Raw genomic sequence first — 19,141 nt, 5'->3', positions numbered from 1 at the left:
ACTTTGATGAGATCTACTTGCTATGAGGCTCCTTGGGTGTGGAACGCCAGCTAGGGGGTCCTCTTTGGGTGTTGGACGCTGGGCTCTACTCTTTGGGCGTTGGACGCCTGGAAGGAGGCAGGAAGCTGGTGTTGGACGCCAGTTTTGGGCCTTCTAATCCGAAGCAAAGTATGGACTATTATATATTGCTAGAAAGCTCTGAAAGTCAGCTTTCCATACCCGTTAAGAACGCTCGATTTGGAGTTCTGTAGATCCATAAAATCTCTTCTGAATGCAAGCAGGTCAGATCTGGATAGCTTGCAGTGCTTTCTCTGTCTTTGAATCAGACTTCTTCTCCAACTCCTCAATTTCAGCCAGAAAATACCTGAAATTATCCAAAAACATAAAAACTCATAGTAGCCAAAAATGTGAATTTAACACTAAAACCTACAAAAACTAAATAAAAACTACTAAAAACTATATGAAAATGATGTCAAAAAGCGTATAAAATATCCGCTCATCAAGAAGAAAAGGGAGAAGGGGGAAGAGGGAAGATGAAGGGCTACCGCTACTGCTCCACACCGCCGCCGTTCCTGCTCTTCGTCATTCGCCATTTCTGCTCCTCCTCCTCACCCTCGACGTCGTCGTCGCCTCACCGTCGCCCTCGTCTCGTCGCACCTCAACCTGGCAGTGCTGCGCCCTCGTCTGGCCCTCGCCCTCGTCAGCGCCTGCACCCTCGTGTTCGTCGTTGTCGAAGAGGTGGTGGTGGTGGTGGTGGTTGTGTGCGAAATCTGAGTTTTGAGTTATGAGTTCTGTATCTGGGTTCTCGTTTTTCTGGGTTCTTGACGATGATGATGATGATTTTCTAATGTTTCTTCTTAATATTTCCATTATTCATTATTGTTGTTGTTCTTCTGCTTGTAGTTGCTTTTGTTGTTGTTGTTGTTCTGATGTCATTATTCATTATTGTTGTTGTTGTGCTTCTGGTTGTTGTTGGTTCATTGGTGTTTCTTCTGTTTCTACTTCTGCTTCAACTTCTGGGTTCGCTTCAGCTTCTGGTTCTACTTCTGTTGATTTTGGGGAAGAAGGGGAGGGTATTTTCGTTCGAAGGACGATTTTGAAACTAAGTTGAACTTTAGGGACTATTTTGTAGGCAAAAAAAGGCCGGAGACGAAAAAAATTTTCAACCCCTTCCTTAAAGACCAAAATCGTACTTAACCCTAATTAGTTCAATTATGCATTAAATGCTAATTTTTATATATAATTATAAAAAAAGATAATAATTATTATAGAATATTTAACAAAACAATATTAAACTTTCAAATATATAGGGACTATATTTCCAATTCACCATACTTCTTGGGAAAATTTTTTAAGGATTTAGATCTTCTAAATTTTGAATTTCACTTTAGAGAGTAAAGTGTGATCTCTCACAATTTATTTCATAGGTGAGACTAAGAAAAAATATGAGAAAAAAACTATTCAAAGATAAGAGATCATACTTTACCTTTTAAAATAAAAATTCAACAAATTCAACTTTCAAATACTATAAATAATGATATGGCGTCATTCTCCACCACTAACATGAAATCTCAGAGCTTGCTTCTTAAAGGTCCGGTCTTTGATCCAACTAATTTACTCATTGACTCAACGCAGTTTTATTTAAGCTTAGAGATTATGACATCGTTGAGGAGAAAAATCATAAGTCACCAAATAGAATAGACTTGTCTCAAAGATCCCTAACAAAACCACAATGTGACATCAAAAAGCATTTTTGCTGAAAAGCTTCCTCAGGATTCTTGGCATCAATGTCGGAGTGATTAGGGAAGTCGAATGGCATGTTATCAGCAGAAAGCCCTGCTTCATTGAAAACCTTTATCACTTCTTGGTACACTATAGCGTTCCCTTCCATTGTCAGGTGCAACCCATCACTGTAAAAGTAAAACATCAATGTTAGATAAAACATGATTATTAATAGGTAGCCATAAATTTCAGAAACTCATGCATAATCGAATAGTGCCAGTGATGCCTATAATCGTATAATGTGGTGTATAACTACGAGGTTCAGGCTGTAACAAACATCAAAAATTTGTTTTGCCAGTCATCTGTTTCTTGCATCTTGGACCATAGATCAACAGACATCACGCCCATTTCCTTGGCTGTCTCAATACAAGCCCTTGCATATTGACCAGTAACTTCGTTTGTTCTTTCTGACAACTTCGGTGCATTCTCACCAAGTAAAGATCTGCAGAATCCAACAAAATAATATCTCAAAAAATGAAACTAACAACTGTTTTGCTTGAAATGGAAGGAAGCGAAATGAAGGGTTTGAAGGTTCAAAACTTGCAAAACAGTGTCTCAACGGACTCAAAGTTAGAACTCTAAAAACAACCAGAGAATACAGTAGCAATGATGTTATACCATATAATGTGGAGTGGGACAAGGTTTAAATACTGCTGAAGTGCTTATTTAATCACTGGTAATAATCACACATCAATAGAGGATTAATCGCAGAAGATTTTGTCTTTGACTATATACTTACAATAACAGAAGATTAATCGTATGGTGTGTTGTCTGATCTATCTGAATCCACACAGTGGGACAAGGCCTAATTGTTGTTGTAGATACTTGCAGATGCAGTAACGACTAAGTGAACTAACAACAACTCAATATGATGGCATGAAGTGTAGCAACTAGCAAGAGAGAACAAGATAGACTTGTAGATGGACATGGCTGGAGGAGAACAGTCAAATTGAGGTTTGGAAAAGATGGATACTAGTGGTGATAATAACTGCAATTATACTGGTTGTACCAATAGTTGAATGAATGCACATTATGAATGTTGACTGTAAAAATAAGGAAGGAAAGGATTTATTATCGTACTTTAGATATTCATGGCGCCGTTCCCCATAAAATGGAGGTGGAGTAATGAGCACAATAAGCATGGTTGGAGAACATTCCTGGAACCAAACTATGACCTATAGTTAATAAACATAATATAACTGGTACTTAATGGCATAAGGGTTTGTTCTTGGCTTGTTGCCATGCCCAAGTATTGCTAATTAATTCAATGCAGCAGCTACATAGAAGAGACAGCAAAGGTTCAAAGAAAAACAGTGTGACTTTAAAAACTTTTTAACATTCCAGAAAATCAAGACAATGTCATACAGAAGAATATAGTGTCTCCAGAGTTACATTATAGTTACCAGAATGAAAGTGCACCCTTAAATTTAAGGAGAAAAAAAGATTTAACCTTTAAGTGCAGAACAATTTTTCTGAGATTTTGTTTGTAGTCTTCAATGGGTACATGGAACCTTTCATTGGTTCTTCCTGACAAGGCTGCATCATTAGCACCAAAGAAAATTGTGGTAGCAATTCGAGCTTTAGATGAGTCCTGAAAAAGGAAACCAGCCACACAAATAAACACACTTGGAGCTCAACATTAACTAAGCAATTTACCAAAATTAAGTAAAGAACCTCTATTTAGTTAATGAAGAAAAGATGGGGGTAACAGAGGCTCGGAGCTGTTGATAAACTATGATGTAAGAGTGTCAAAATATTTTAGTTTAATCACAAAAATATATAAGCTTCATATTCAAAATTTTCCGACTAAATACATTTCAAATTCCTATCCATACCAGTTTTCTCTTCCTATCATTCTATTTTAAGGCAAGTTGGCAACACCAGGTTGACACAAACAAAATTAAGGACCTAGATTTAAGGACTTAGCAAACAGATTTTGTAGATCGGAAGCAACACCATATTAAGAAACTTGTCTTGTGAGGATTTTAATGCACCTCAAACGGGTGTGAATGCTTGAAAATCCTGAAACGATAGATTAGAAGATAACTATCGTGGAGAAGAACATTGTGTGTTTTGTGTTATCTTTTACTTTACTTATTAAAATATTTTTATTAGATATTAATTGTGTCTAGAAAATATAACAAGTTTTTTATTTAAAAGGAATTTTAATTTAATAAGATCTCATTAAAATTCTTAAAATTCTTATAAGAGATCGAAACATGACATATATATATATATAATATAAAATAATTTTTAGATAAATTATAATGATATTTTGGTATTTTATTAATATTAAAATATAAATTAATTTTTTAATTATTTTTAATATTTTTTTTTTATTTATATAAAATATTTAAAATATATTTTGTTTTAATAATTAATAATATATACTATTTCTAAACTCATTTTAAAGAATACATGTTAAGAATAAAATTGATATACTGATATATAATAGTATTTAAGTGTGTCTAAATATACTTAAAAGAAATTTTATATTTTATTAAAATGCGCTTGGACACAAAAGATACGTATTGGACGAGTGTCAATAAGTGAGTGTGTCTAAAATTGACAAATTAAAGAAGTGTTCCTGCTGGATAAGGTTGTTTAAAACATTCAACATGTTTAAAATAAAAGAATCATCTCTATTTTTTTTCTTAATGTTCATACCTGGGCCAACTAATAAAGCCCAGCCCACGTCCTTGTTAGCAGATAAGCTACCTTTGAAATTAGGCCACCGAAACTGGCTCAACAATAGCAAAACCAATCCATGTGCCAACTTGACTTCAGAAGTAAGCTAGATATTTTTTCTATTACTTCTATTATGAATTTATGACTATTAGGGAGATAACCAACTTAAACATGGGGTAACTCCTCATTGTGAGGGAATAACCATCCATCTTCAAAAACCATCTCCAGTAAATAACTATATTCTACCTTATTACTTTATAAATATCCCAACACGTAACACTTCAGAGTACTTAACAATTTTTTTCTAAAGTTATATCTTAATACCGTTAAACTTATATAAGAAAATATTTTTCCCCCCTAAAAATGCCAATCCATACTAAATCTTGTGACCGAGAAAGAGACGAAAAACACTAACAAAAACGCTAATCCTTTCAAATTCTATACCCAAAAGCCAATAAAATACAGACATGTAAGAGAGAATTGGAGTATAATTCACTTTAATATTATTTATATTTTACTTAATTAATTAATTTTATTTGCCCCTGTAATGATTGTTCCCGGATCTACAAATTGGGGAATGAAGAACATGATGAGTTGCATTGAGTAGTGCATAGTAGCGTACCAGCGGGAAGATGTGATTGAGCAAGAACAAAGCCCACTTAGTGTTGTAACCCGCATAACCACGAAGGACTACATCCGCCTGAACAATATAGATTTTCACTTGGTTTGAGAAAAAAGAAAGAAAGAAAGAGTGATATAAAATTAATTTACTAATTTATTTTCTCTTATTCATCAAGTCAGGAGTATAATACTTTATTTTTCTAAAAAAAAACACATTTACTTAATAGACACTTATTTGTGAATTTTCTTTTAACAATTAACATAGATACTTATCTGACTATCTGAGAGTAGAGAAAATTAGTGTAACTGAAAGTTAATTGAAAATAAAGTGTGACCTGGCGACAATAGGCGTTGGCAAGAGCAGCTCCCCAACCACCTGGCCGGAAGGATTGTTCAGTTATGGAATCACCAAACAGCATGATTTGCCCCCTCATTTTTTTACCCGACGATTCTTTCAAAAGAATAACGTGGATGTGTTTTCAGTTGATGGATGATTATTAACGGGATAAATGGACTGAAAGGAAATGAAATTTAATTCAGCATTAATGTGATTCGAACCAAAATTACGATAGCATTTATTAACGAGATTGAGAAAAATCCAATTTCTTACATTTTACTTAGTTGCCCGTTATATCATTTTCTTTTTTAGTTTGCTTCAAAATATCTATTATTCTCCTTTTTGTAGTTAATATATTAAATTATAATTTATTTTTTAGTAAGTGTACACTGAATAATAGTACCACCGAAGGCAAAAGAGAATGGAGGAAGGCCAATTCTATGGTGCCTTTTGTTTAGTGTCTAACTTTTGTCTAAATTACTTTTTATAGTAACTTTAAAATATTTTAAATTTTTTAACTTTTATACTTTTAAATTTAGAATTAATTATTTTACCCATTTTAATAATTAGGCAATACTTTTTAGACATCATAGACTATGGAGGAAAATAATGCAAAAGTATAAAGAATTTATCTGTCTTGTCATATATGATCTTATACATCTATTTCAGAGTTGAGGAGAAAAATAATAGGTCGCCAAATAGAATAGATTTAGATCGAAGATCCCTACCAAAACCACAATGTGACATCAAAAACATTTCTGCTGAAAAGCTCCCTCGGGATTTTTGGCATCAATTTCTGAGTGATGAGGAAAATCAAGTGGCATATTATCAGCAGAAAGCCCTGCTTCATTGAAAATCTTTATCACTTCTTGGTACACTATTGCATTCCCATCCGGTGTCAGGTGCAACCCATCACTGTAATAGTAACACATCACTGTTAGCATAATATAACTCTTAAATAGGTGGCCATATATTTCAGAAAAGACAATAGTTCTTATCTTACTATACACTAAACCAATGCATAAAAAACCTACAAACACATAAGCATGACGGTTTTACCAATAGAACTATATCATCTACCGTATATAAAGGGAATAATTGATAGGAATTTGGTTATTTGGTATCAAGCTTTTTCTTTCCTAATACTCTTTTTATATATTCATTAAAACACAAGAACTCTTAATAAAAGGTTTACTTACCATCTTGACTATCTTATATTAGAGAAAAGGTGGATTAGTAGGCATCCACTAATAGTATATAACTACAAAGTCCAGGTTGTAACGAACCTCAAAAATTTCTTTTGCCAGCCATCTGTTTCTTGCATCTTGGACCACAGATCAACAGAAAACACACCTATTTCCTTGGCTGTTTCAACACAAGCACTCGCATATTGACCAGTTACTTCATTTGTTCTTTCTGGAAATTTCATTGCATTTTCACCATACAAGGATCTGCAGGATCAGCGTGAAATTAACAATGGCTGAGTTATTGGAAGCTAATGTAAGCAAACATTCTTTCTACGCCAGATCATGAAACTTAAAGAGCGTGTGTGCGAACTTTTATTTTGGCCAGAAAGGCAGGGAAACGAAGGGACTCAAGTGTAAACCTCAGTCCACTTTACAGTTCAAATCATTCCATTCCTTCTCTTTCCCACCAAAATAAAACTCGCAAAACATAGTTCTTAATGGACTCCAAGTGAGCAACAATAAACCAGAGAATGCACTAGCAATTTGGAGTGGGATGAGATGTTTTTGAGGTCTAAATACAGCAGATTTTTTTAATAACTTGGTAATAATCACACATCAATAGAGGATTATCTGCAGAATATTTTTTCTTGAGTATATATACTTACAGGTACATGACACGACAATATAGTGCTGTCTGATCTATCCAATCCACATAGTGGGACAGGGCCAAATTGTTCTTGTAGACATTTGCAGTAACAACTAAGTGAACAAACAATAGATCACCATGATGGCAAGAAGTGTAACGACTAGCACGAGTACAAGATAGACTTATAGATGGACATAATTGAAGGAGAAATAGTTAAATAGAGGTTTGGAAAAGATGGATAGGACAGTGGGGATAATAATTGTAATCATAATGGTTGTACCATATGTAGCAATAGTTGAGTAAAAAATAAGAGTACATTACAAGTCAGACAACAATGAACGGTTTCATTTGATATTGTTCATTAGATTTAGCCAAATGCTTAATGGAGACCAAGTGAAAAATGAATGCACATTATAAATGTTGATTGTAACAATAGGATACAAAAGGATTTACTGTACTTTGCATATGCATGGCGCCCTTCTTCACATACTGGAGGTGGAGTAATAAGCACAATTTGCATGGTTGGAGAACATTCCTGGAACCAAATTATGACAAATTAATAACAGATAGTATAACTGGTACTTTATCAACACAGGCATCAAAAAACAACAATGGGCTACTTATAACTCAATACAGCAGCTACATAGAAGAAACAGCATTAAACAGCAACGGTCCAAAGAAAAACAGCATGCCTTTGAAAGCGCTCGGAACATGATATAAAATCATCAGATTCATAGAAAAGTAATAGCACAAAGCATTTCAAATTACTTATAAAAGGAGACAAGTTTCTAGAGTTACATTATAGATACAATAATGAAATTACTTATAAAAAAAATTGCAGAGCTAGTGAACCGAAATTAATACTCTCAATCTTCACTTTTATTAAGTATCTCACCTAGCCATTAGCTCGGAATCTAAAAGGATATATGGGATGGGTAGATAAGAAAATTTTCAAATGCAGACACATCCGACAGGACTCAATCCAGTAGCAGCAGATAAAAGGGTAGTCAGGCGCACAAGCATCCTGCGTTAACGCAGGAAGCCTAACCTGATAATTACATCCGTGGCTGATTCCACGATTTGAACCCGTAACCTTGGAATCACATGGAACCATTGCTCCAAGGCTCTCCTTCCTAGCTTAAATTAAAGGTTGAACAAGTATTTAAAAGGGGATCAAATTTCAGGAGGAAAACTATTTAACCTTTAAATGTAGAACAATTTTTCTGAGATTTTGCTTGTAGTCTTCAATAGGTACATGCTGCCTTTCACTGGTTCTCCCTGACAAGGCTGCATCATTAGCACCAAAGAAAATTGTCGTAGCAATTGGAGGTCTAGCTGAGTCCTGAAAAGGAAACCAGCAAAAAAAATAAACGCTTGAATGTAACAGAGGCTCTGAATTACTGCTAAACTTTAACGTAAGTCACAAAGTTTTTTTAGTTTAATCACATTTGGTTTCCTCAGGCTTCTTTGACCATGTCACTCTTATTTGACATAGACAAAGCTTACTGTAAGCTCTAAATATTCAAAATTTTCTGAGTAAATGCATATGAAAATCTCTAACATCCTTCTATTTTATTGCAGCACCAGGTTGACATAGACAAAAAGTGGTACGTTTGTGCATATAGTATGTTAAGTAGAATAAGCTTCTGAACAATTTTAGATCTAGATTTAAGGACTTCGAAAACAGTTATTGTAGATCAGAAGCAACACTATATTAAGAAACTTGTGAGCCTTTTGGACCACCTCAAATGAATGTGATTACTTGAAAATCCGGAAACATAGACAGATGACTAACTAAACGAGAAAAATAAACAAACAAGATCAGCCCTCTAAGATGCGTGAATTAAAATGAAAAGGTAGAAGATACTTATGGCACTTTGTGGATTCACCCGAAGAAGATAAGATTAGTGAAGAAAGGCACAATTAACATTATTTTAAACTACATTTATACTTAATTAAGTAATTAATTATATTTGGCCCTGTAGAATTGATCCCCGGATCTATACATTGAAAAATTGAGAACATGATGAGCCGAATTAAGCAAAGAATGGTAGCGTACCGGAGGGAAAATGTGATGGAGCAAGAACAAAGCCCACTTAGTGTTGTAACCGCCATAACCGCGAAGAACTACATCGGCCTGGAGAGGAGAATATAGATCAAGAAACAGTTACATGAAACCAGCTAACTAATTAACTAACTAACAAACTAACTCTAACAGAAAGTTAGCTGAGAGTAGAGTGTGACCTTGCGAGAATAGGCATTGGCAAGAGCAGCGCCCCAACCACCTTGTCGGAAGGATTGTTCCGTTATGGAATCACCAAACAGGACCACTTGCCTCCTCATTCTTCCTTCCACGATTCCCCGTTAATATAACACTGAAATGATGAATGGTTAAAGGTGAATTATACCATACAGAGGTCTGGCCATACAGAGTTACAGATAGTGGTGTCAATATTGGCTTTGGCCCTACTTTATAGGGCCAGAAGAATAAAAAGCCCTTTAACTAATAGGGTCAAATTTTTAAAAAGCTCTCAGGGCCAAAAATTCTCATGGGCCAAAAGCCCTAGGGCCAATCCATGGGTTACCTAATTCTCTTTTTTTTTTTTTTTTTTTTACATTCTCTATTTCAACAACACACATAAAACTTATTAAAAGTCATTAATTTGTTTTATCCCTTTATTTTTATGCTTGAAAAATAAATGTTAATAATGTACATTGATCATATTAAATCCAACTTTTAACTATATATATCAAGAAATCAAACATGACATTTACTATCTCATCACCCTTTTTCTTACTCTCTAGAATTTACCATCAAGAATGTCTCTAAAAAATTAAAATAAAATTTATACAAAAATTCATCATCTAAAATCATGAATGTTGAGGAGGATGCATCGTTGCTGTTGACACTTCTTCTTCTTCATGAATTTCACCAATTTCATCATCTAAAATCAACCAATTAAAAAACAGTTAGAAATTCAATTTAAAATATTATTTAAAAAAAATAGTATAAATATTTACCATCATGATTTGGAACAAATCCACGTAACCAACTCCTTGTGCAAATAAGCATTTGGACATGCTCATGAAGAGTGGAACTTCGATATTTTGTTAAAACACGTCCACCAATACTGAATGCAGACTCAGATGCTACCGTAGTGATGGGAATACTTAAAACATCTCTGGCCATAACTGACAGAGTGGGAAACCTATCCTCATTAATCTTCCAAAAATTCAGCACATCATACTTCAAATCATCTTCATTGGTGTGAATCAAACCTTCTTTTAGATAAATCTCTAATTCATCTTTATCCTTGGAAGTTTGGGTTTCACAGTCAAATTCTCTGAACTCCTAAAAGATATAGTATAAAGATTATTTAAGTAACGAATAAACATAATAGGAGAAAAATAATACTATATTAAAATTAAATACCTTCATCACCATTTTGCTCTTCTTTGTAAGCCTTCCTTCTTCAGGTGACATAGGAGATTGATTACTACTTTGAGAAATTGTTGAACCACCAAAAGTATTTATGTACTCTCCATACAACCTTTTAAATTTCTCCAATACTTCATTTGCCTTCAATTCAAAGGTTGAAGGATCTAGTTTTTTGTAACAAAACCTCAAGAAAACTTTAACTTTAATCGAGGATCAAGAATTGCCCCAAAAGCTAAGACAGTGCTATAATCCTTCCAATATTTATCAAACTTCATCTTCATTCTGAAAGCCATGTTCATAATAACAACATCATCACAAGTTTGATTGTCTTCCAAAAGACATTCAATTTTCCAAACTTGCATAAAATACAAATTTGATGTTGGATATGATGAACCCGAAATGAGGTTTGTAGTTTCATAAAATGGCTCTAAAAATTCACACATTTTTTTGGGCCAAAAGCCCTAGGGCCAACCCATGGGTTACCTCATTCTCTCTTTTTTTTTTTTTTTTTTACATTCTCTATTTCAACAACACACATAAAACTTATTAAAAGTCATTAATTTGTTTTATCCCTTTATTTTTATGCTTGAAAAATAAATGTTAATAATGTACATTGATCATATTAAATCCAACTTTTAACTATATATATCAAGAAATCAAACATGACATTTACTATCTCATCACCCTTTTTCTTACTCTCTAGAATTTACCATCAAGAATGTCTCTAAAAAATTAAAATAAAATTTATACAAAAATTCATCATCTAAAATCATGAATGTTGAGGGGAATGCATCGTTGCTGTTGACACTTCTTCTTCTTCATGAATTTCACCAATTTCATCATCTAAAATCAACCAATTAAAAAACAGTTAGAAATTCAATTTAAAATATTATTTGAAGAAAATAGTATAAATATTTACCATCATGATTTGGAACAAATCCACGTAACCAACTCCTTGTGCAAATAAGCATTTGGACATGCTCATGAAGAGTGGAACTTCGATATTTTGTTAAAACACGTCCACCAATACTGAATGCAGACTCAGATGCTACCGTAGTGATGGGAATACTTAAAACATCTCTGGCCATAACTGACAGAGTGGGAAACCTATCCTCATTAATCTTCCAAAAATTCAGCACATCATACTTCAAATCATCTTCATTGGTGTGAATCAAACCTTCTTTTAGATAAATCTCTAATTCATCTTTATCCTTGGAAGTTTGGGTTTCACAGTCAAATTCTCTGAACTCCTAAAAGATATAGTATAAAGATTATTTAAGTAACGAATAAACATAATAGGAGAAAAATAATACTATATTAAAATTAAATACCTTCATCACCATTTTGCTCTTCTTTGTAAGCCTTCCTTCTTCAGGTGACATAGGAGATTGATTACTACTTTGAGAAATTGTTGAACCACCAAAAGTATTTATGTACTCTCCATACAACCTTTTAAATTTCTCCAATACTTCATTTGCCTTCAATTCAAAGGTTGAAGGATCTAGTTTTTTGTAACAAAACCTCAAGAAAACTTTAACTTTAATCGAGGATCAAGAATTGCCCCAAAAGCTAAGACAGTGCTATAATCCTTCCAATATTTATCAAACTTCATCTTCATTCTGAAAGCCATGTTCATAATAACAACATCATCACAAGTTTGATTGTCTTCCAAAAGACATTCAATTTTCCAAACTTGCATAAAATACAAATTTGATGTTGGATATGATGAACCCGAAATGAGGTTTGTAGTTTCATAAAATGGCTCTAAAAATTCACACATTTTTTTTCTCTAATTCATCTTTATCCTTGGAAGTTTGGGTTTCACAGTCAAATTCTCTGAACTCCTAAAAGATATAGTATAAAGATTATTTAAGTAACGAATAAACATAATAGGAGAAAAATAATACTATATTAAAATTAAATACCTTCATCACCATTTTGCTCTTCTTTGTAAGCCTTCTTTCTTCAGGTGACATAGGAGATTGATTACTACTTTGAGAAATTGTTGAACCACCAAAAGTATTTATGTACTCTCCATACAACCTTTTAAATTTCTCCAATACTTCATTTGCCTTCAATTCAAAGGTTGAAGGATCTAGTTTTTTGTAACAAAACCTCAAGAAAACTTTAACTTTAATCGAGGATCAAGAATTGCCCCAAAAGCTAAGACAGTGCTATAATCCTTCCAATATTTATCAAACTTCATCTTCATTCTGAAAGCCATGTTCATAATAACAACATCATCACAATTTTGATTATTTTCCAAAAGACATTCAATTTTCCAAACTTGCATAAAATACAAATTTGATGTTGGATATGATGAACCCGAAATGAGGTTTGTAGTTTCATAAAATGGCTCTAAAAATTCACACATTTTTTTTGCTAAGCTCCATTCTTCATTTGTCGGACAATCTTTATAAGCTCCATCTACAACACTAAGGATGTCAAACGCTTTTTCAAATTTAATTGCACTTTCCAACATCATATATGTAGAATTCCATCGAGTTGGAACGTCTGATTTTAGACCAACACCTTCTTCAATTTCTGCTTGCTGCACACAATCTTTAAATTTCATCATTCTCCCATCAGAAGCTTTCACATACTTCACACTCTCTCTGATTTTAAATAAAGCTCCAGCAGCCACTTTTAACCCTTCTTGCACAATCAAATTTAAAATGTGAGCGGAGCAACGCACATGAAAATATTCTCCATCGCAAAGCAAACTATTCTGCTTACGTAGATGAGTTTTTAAGATGTTTTGCATGTTGTCATTTGTAGAAGCATTATCTAAAGTAATAGAGAATACTTTCTTATCAATACCACATTGCTTCAAAGAGTTAAATAAGACTGCTTCCATATCGGTTCCAGTATGGGGAGGAATCATTCGACAAAAATTCAAAATCTTACTCACTAGTCGCCAATTCTCATCAACAAAATGAGCTGTCAGACAAATATATCCTTCAGTGGTAGATGCTGTCCACACATCAGATGTCAAACAAATTCTATTAGGTATCCTAGACATCTTCTGCCTCAATTTCTCTTTCTCTGTTGAATAAATCATTTGAAGATCTGAAACTAAAGTGTTTCTAGAAGGCATTATAATCGTTGGACTAATGTAATTAATCCAATCTCTAATACCCTCATACTCAACAAAGCTGAACGCAAGATCATGTTTTGCTATAGCTTGAGCGAGTTTTTTTCTATGAACATGCTGATCAATTTTGGTTGGCAGACTCTCTATATCATCATCAATTCTAATATTGAGAGGTATAGATTTACAAGAAACTATGTGACGACTTAGATGAGAAGTCCCGTAACCATTCTTAGTTTTTGGATTTTTTCCAATTTTGTATTCACGATGACAAAAATTGCATTCAGCCTTTTCAATACCATCTATGTCTTTTCCAATCTTCTTAAAAAATCTCCAAACATTAGATTTTTTACTAGAATCAACACTACCAGAAGCTTGAACAGGAGTCTCAGAAACAATCTCATCATCATTGTTTATAAATTTCCTAATCATATCCAAATAATGTATATTAAAATTCTATAGCAACAACAACAACATTCATTAATTCATATTAATTATTCATCTCTGAAGTTTCAATAAGAAGTAATTGAAGAGAAAACAGTAACAATCAATCAAACAAGCAAAGCATGTATTAGGATTTAGGAATGGAAAAGCAAGAGAAGCTGAAACATAGGCCGAAAAAAGTATCATCCCACCAGCAGACACAAGTATCAAAAGCATAATCTCAATTTCACACCAACAAAATTATAGACTGCAAAATCAGTCTACACTACATAAGCATCAAATCACAAATTTCTTATAATTTAAAATCAAAAGATGTCATAATAGAAAACTTCGGAATCCTTTAACAATATAACTTTGTGATCAGCTGCCCTTTTATTTTTTTGTTAAAAAGATAAAGTTATTTCTTAAATTTAGACCAAGAAGCCTTTAATTAAATAAATGAAGATAGAATCTTAAAGAAAGTCACATATGGAACAAGTGGTGGAAAATAGACAATAAGAATCTTAAAGAAAGTCACATATGGAACAAGTGGTGGAAATTAGGGCCAGCCCTGTTTTGCTTTTTTGTTGGCAGGGCTTAATTAAGGTTGGGCTTACAAAATATCATTTTATAATTTTTAGGGCTGTGGGCTAAAATGTTTTTGGAGGGTTGAGGGCCAGCCCTAAGGTTTGGGCTAAATTGACACTTCTAGTTACAGATATTCCAAGGGTGGGGAGCAGCGTCGCAGACGTTTTCAGAGCTTGTTACAGTAGCATGTAAAAAGAGTAGTGGGAGCCCTTGAACCTGTCTTTTTTTTATTGGTCAAGTAGATCTCAATCCTAGATATCACAACACACTTACACTACCACTCACTTATATAATACTAAATGGTTCTTTTTCAATACTTGGTGTATTCACTAAGGTTTGAACCTAAATACAGTATATTAAGAGGCACATGAATTATCATCTGACCTAAGCCTTAGGTCCCTGTGAAGTATGAATTGAGTGAGCCCATGGGCTTCTGCAGTATGAAAGTAAAGTTTGGACATTGGGCATTTTAATGGAAGTATGAACAAGTGAATAGATATTTATTTTTTTTTAACAAAGATAGTTACTTTATTGATTTGTAATAAAACAATCTATTGCCCATGAGGCCATGACCAATTAAAGTATAAACTAAGGAAAAAGCTAATCTCAATAAGAAAATAATAATAATAATAACAGTGCATAGTCCTTCTTTAGCGATAAAATTCCTCCGAGAACTTTCTTGCAGCGGCAATGATTTCAAGGCTATTAGTAGGCTTTTACTCAAACACCAGTGCCTTTCAAGCTAGCCAAATCTTTAATACACTTGTGGCAATGAGGCTTCCGCGATGCTTATTATGGGTGTTACCTCCATGCTTGCACACTACTTCCTTCCACCATTTCCAAAGAACGAGTTTATTCCAACTATGTCCATAATATTAATTTCCTTCCATACTTGAACTGATTGAGGGCATTGGATTAAACAATGGAATACTGATTCGGCTTCTTTTCCACACCTAGGAAACTGAAAGTCAACATTAGGGATTCGAGCTTAGAGCTTCAATTTGATCGGGAGACTATTAAACCACTCTTCCACCTTAACCCATGACAACAATAAAGACGTCTCACGGCCCACAAATTCAGCCCAACAGAATACACAAATTAAATTATAATTTAGTCTTTATCTTATCTCATAGTTATCTTTATCTTTATCTCTATCTTATCTTTATCTTTATCTCTATCTTATCTTTATCTACTTTTATCTTTCATAGGCCAATACTCTATATATACTTAGTTTTACCTTCATAGTTTACAATTCAATCAATCAACAATCAATAAAATTTCTTCATCTTTTTCTTTCACAAATTCTTTTATTTTCCTATTCTTTCAAAATTTTATTATGGTATCAGAGCTCCTCTTGAGCTCTGCTGACATCCATGGATCAAGAAGAAAGGGCACACCAGCAACTTCATCCGGAGCCTCTTTTCGACCTTTCGTCAGCCCAACACTTTTCTTTCATGGCACTTTCTTTCAATGAAGAAGCTCGTCCTTCAAACCAACTTGAGCTTTTGCCAAGTCCAAATACTCATTATCTTTGTTCTTTCAATACCTTTTCTACTGTTAACAATTCTTCAAATCGAGATTCATTCTTAAATACTTGGATCATTGATTTTGGTGCCACAGATCATATTGCATCAAATTTATCTTGGTTTATTTCTTACACACAAATTTCTCCTATTATTGTTCATTTACCAAATGGTTCTCGAACTACTGTTTCTTATAAAGGCATCGTTCAATTTTCACCATCCTTGGTTCTTCATGATGTTCTTTATTTGCCTCACTTCAACTTTAATATTATCTCTGTTTCAAAAATTACTTCACCACTCATATGTGAACTCACTTTTTCATCTTCTTCTTGCACTCTACAGAGCAACAATTTGGGGACGATTGATTTGGCCAGAATGAGAGAGGGATTATATGTCTTTGAACCCAATTTCGGTAAAAATTCATCCACTACACACTCCATAAATTCCATCCAATCACCACCCATTACACCTTCCAATATATGGCATTTTCGTTTAGGACACCTTTCTGGGCAAAGACTTAATCATTTACATAAACAATTTCCTTTTATCTCTATGCATCATGACGAGGCTTGTGACATTTGTCATCTTTCTAACAAAAGAAACTTTCTTTTTCTCAAAGTTTTAACAAAGCCAATGCAAGTTTTGATTTATTACACTTTGATATTTGGGGTCCGTTTCGACAAAATTCTATTCATAATCATAAATATTTTTTTACTATTGTTGATGATTTTAGCCGCTTTACATGGGTTACTTTATTAAAATCAAAAGGAGAAGTGCAAAATCAAATAAAAAATTTTATTACTTTAATTGAAACACAATTCAACTCCAAAGTCAAAACTATTCGTTCTGATAATGGACCAGAATTTATTTTACCTGGTTTTTATGCTTCAAAGGGCATTATTCATCAACGTAGTTATGTTGAAACTCCTCAACAAAATGGAAGGGTAGAACGCAAGCATCAACATATTTTGAATATAGCTCGTGCTCTTATGTTTCAATCTAATTTACCATCATCTTTTTGGTCTTATGCTGTTAGACATGCTGTTTATTTACTTAATAGAGTTCCATCATCCGCAATTAATTTTAAAACACCATTTGAGATTTTATTCAATCATCCACCAAATTATCATGACCTTAAAGTTTTTGGATGCTTATGTTTTGTTTCTACCCAAATGGCAAACAGATCAAAATTTGATCCAAGAGCCAAAAAAGGCTGTATTTATTGGCTTTCAACCTGGTTTTAAAGGGTATATTGTTTATGATTTAGAAGATAAAAGAATTGAGATTTCTAGAAACGTAATTTTTTATGAAATGATCTTGCCCTTAGTCACAAAAAATGTCCAATTCCAGACACTCAGCCCAACATTGCCAAACACACCTTCTCAAAAACAAGATTCAATTAGTCTTCCAGTTGAACCCTCACCTATACCCATTGACCCAACTCCACCTAGTTCTTTATTTTCTCCAACAACCTCTCCTTCTTCCTCACTATCATTTCCTAACCAAGTTGAACCCATGACCACCGAATCACTTTCAACACTAGACACCAGTCCACCATCACCTTCTCATCCCCCGTCACCTTCTTCACCACCTGAGCAACCCCATCCTCGTCATTCCGACCAGCCTCACCGACCTCCAGCATATCTCTCTAATTACTTGTGTAACTCCTCTCTCATCTCTACAAATCAATCTCCCTCAAAGTGCAAGTATCCTTTATCTTCAGTCATGTCTTTTTCTTCTCTTTCACCTTCACATAAAAAGTTTATTTTATCTCTACATTCTGACGTTGAGCCAAAGTCTTTTAAGAACGCCAATCAACACTCTAATTGGCGTAGTGCTATGAAAGATGAGTTGGATGCTCTTGAGATGAACAAAACTTGGCGTCTTGTTGATTGCCCTGCAGGGGTTAAACCGGTTGGCTGTAAATGGGTCTATCGCATCAAACGCAAGCCTGATGGTTCAGTTGATCGATATAAAGTACGCCTTGTGGCTAAAGGGTTCACTCAAACTGAAGGTGTTGATTTCTTGGAAACTTTCTCCCCTGTTGTCAAGCCTGCCACCATCAGATTAGTTTTGGCACAGGCCTCTATGAAGCATTGGCCTATACATCAGTTGAATGTCAATAATGCTTTCTTACATGGGGATCTTTCTGAGGATGTTTATATGACTCTGCCACCTGGATTTATATCTCCTCAACCGAATCAATGCTGTAAGCTACTAAAGTCACTGTATGGTTTACGACAATCTAGTCGTATGTGGTATGACAAACTTTCTCATCTTTTGCTATCTCATGGATATCAGCAGACCTCATCTGATGATAGTTTATTTGTCAAATTCATTGGTGATCAAATTTATATCCTTTTAGTCTATGTTGACGACATTGTTCTCACGGGTAATTCCATTTCTGAACTTGCTGCCATTAAGTCTATTTTGCACCAACACTTCCGAATTAAAGACTTGGGCCCATTAAAATATTTTTTGGGTATTGAGGTTGCTCAATCAGAGAAGGGAATTTGCTTATCTCAGAAAAAATATTGTCTTGATCTTTTGGAAGATTCTGGTTTATTAGGTGCTAAACATGCCTCTGTTCCAATGGATAGTACCACAAGACTATATCAAGACAAAAGTCCCCTGCTATCCGACCCTTTTGTATATCGTCGTTTGGTTGGCCGTCTTATCTATCTCACCACTACTCGACCGGACATCATGTATGCCACTCAACAATTAAGTCAATTCATGGCATCTCCTACTGAATCTCATCTTCAAGCTGCCAAGCATGTGTTACGATATCTGAAAACTAGTCCCGGCAAAGGACT

The 19,141-nt window shown here is 34.1% G+C and overlaps 3 protein-coding genes across 7 annotated transcripts; all 3 read right to left on the bottom strand.

Moving 5' to 3' along the window:
• LOC107632180 (GDSL esterase/lipase At5g62930) lies at positions 1,560-5,561 on the bottom strand. Of its 3 annotated transcripts, XM_016335861.2 has the most exons (6): positions 5,427-5,561; positions 5,093-5,170; positions 3,233-3,373; positions 2,863-2,939; positions 2,060-2,224; positions 1,560-1,910 (listed from the first exon to the last, which is right to left on the bottom strand). In XM_016335861.2, exons 1-6 carry the CDS (start codon positions 5,523-5,525, stop codon positions 1,709-1,711), a joined length of 762 nt encoding a protein of 253 aa, XP_016191347.1. In that variant the 5' UTR covers positions 5,526-5,561; the 3' UTR covers positions 1,560-1,708. The 3 variants fall into 3 exon arrangements, with proteins under 3 accessions (XP_016191347.1, XP_020978417.1, XP_020978421.1); XM_021122758.1 differs by lacking the exons at positions 5,093-5,170; positions 5,427-5,561 and adding an exon at positions 3,739-3,880; XM_021122762.1 differs by lacking the exons at positions 5,093-5,170; positions 5,427-5,561 and adding an exon at positions 3,742-3,859 and having other exon boundaries at positions 3,233-3,374.
• LOC107632193 (GDSL esterase/lipase At5g62930) lies at positions 5,533-15,066 on the bottom strand. Of its 3 annotated transcripts, none has more exons than XM_021122771.1 (7): positions 9,506-9,718; positions 9,321-9,398; positions 8,463-8,603; positions 7,720-7,796; positions 6,715-6,879; positions 6,157-6,343; positions 5,533-5,605 (listed from the first exon to the last, which is right to left on the bottom strand). In XM_021122771.1, the coding sequence occupies exons 1-6, from the start codon at positions 9,602-9,604 to the stop codon at positions 6,175-6,177; spliced, it is 729 nt and encodes a 242-aa protein (XP_020978430.1). In that variant the 5' UTR covers positions 9,605-9,718; the 3' UTR covers positions 5,533-5,605; positions 6,157-6,174. The 3 variants fall into 3 exon arrangements, with proteins under 3 accessions (XP_020978430.1, XP_020978426.1, XP_020978424.1); XM_021122767.1 differs by lacking the exon at positions 5,533-5,605 and adding an exon at positions 14,933-15,066 and having other exon boundaries at positions 6,036-6,343; positions 9,506-9,700; XM_021122765.1 differs by lacking the exon at positions 5,533-5,605 and having other exon boundaries at positions 6,036-6,343.
• LOC107609428 (zinc finger BED domain-containing protein RICESLEEPER 2-like) lies at positions 10,133-17,967 on the bottom strand. The gene is made up of 9 exons (XM_021110554.1): positions 17,873-17,967; positions 12,856-14,215; positions 12,626-12,772; positions 12,479-12,544; positions 12,032-12,178; positions 11,620-11,950; positions 10,695-10,864; positions 10,283-10,613; positions 10,133-10,206 (listed from the first exon to the last, which is right to left on the bottom strand). The coding sequence occupies exons 1-9, from the start codon at positions 17,965-17,967 to the stop codon at positions 10,133-10,135; spliced, it is 2,721 nt and encodes a 906-aa protein (XP_020966213.1).

Source organism: Arachis ipaensis, chromosome B01 (genome assembly GCF_000816755.2).
Source record: "Arachis ipaensis cultivar K30076 chromosome B01, Araip1.1, whole genome shotgun sequence".
Taxonomy (NCBI): Eukaryota; Viridiplantae; Streptophyta; class Magnoliopsida; order Fabales; family Fabaceae; genus Arachis; species Arachis ipaensis.
This window is presented reverse-complemented; position numbering and strand designations above follow the sequence as displayed.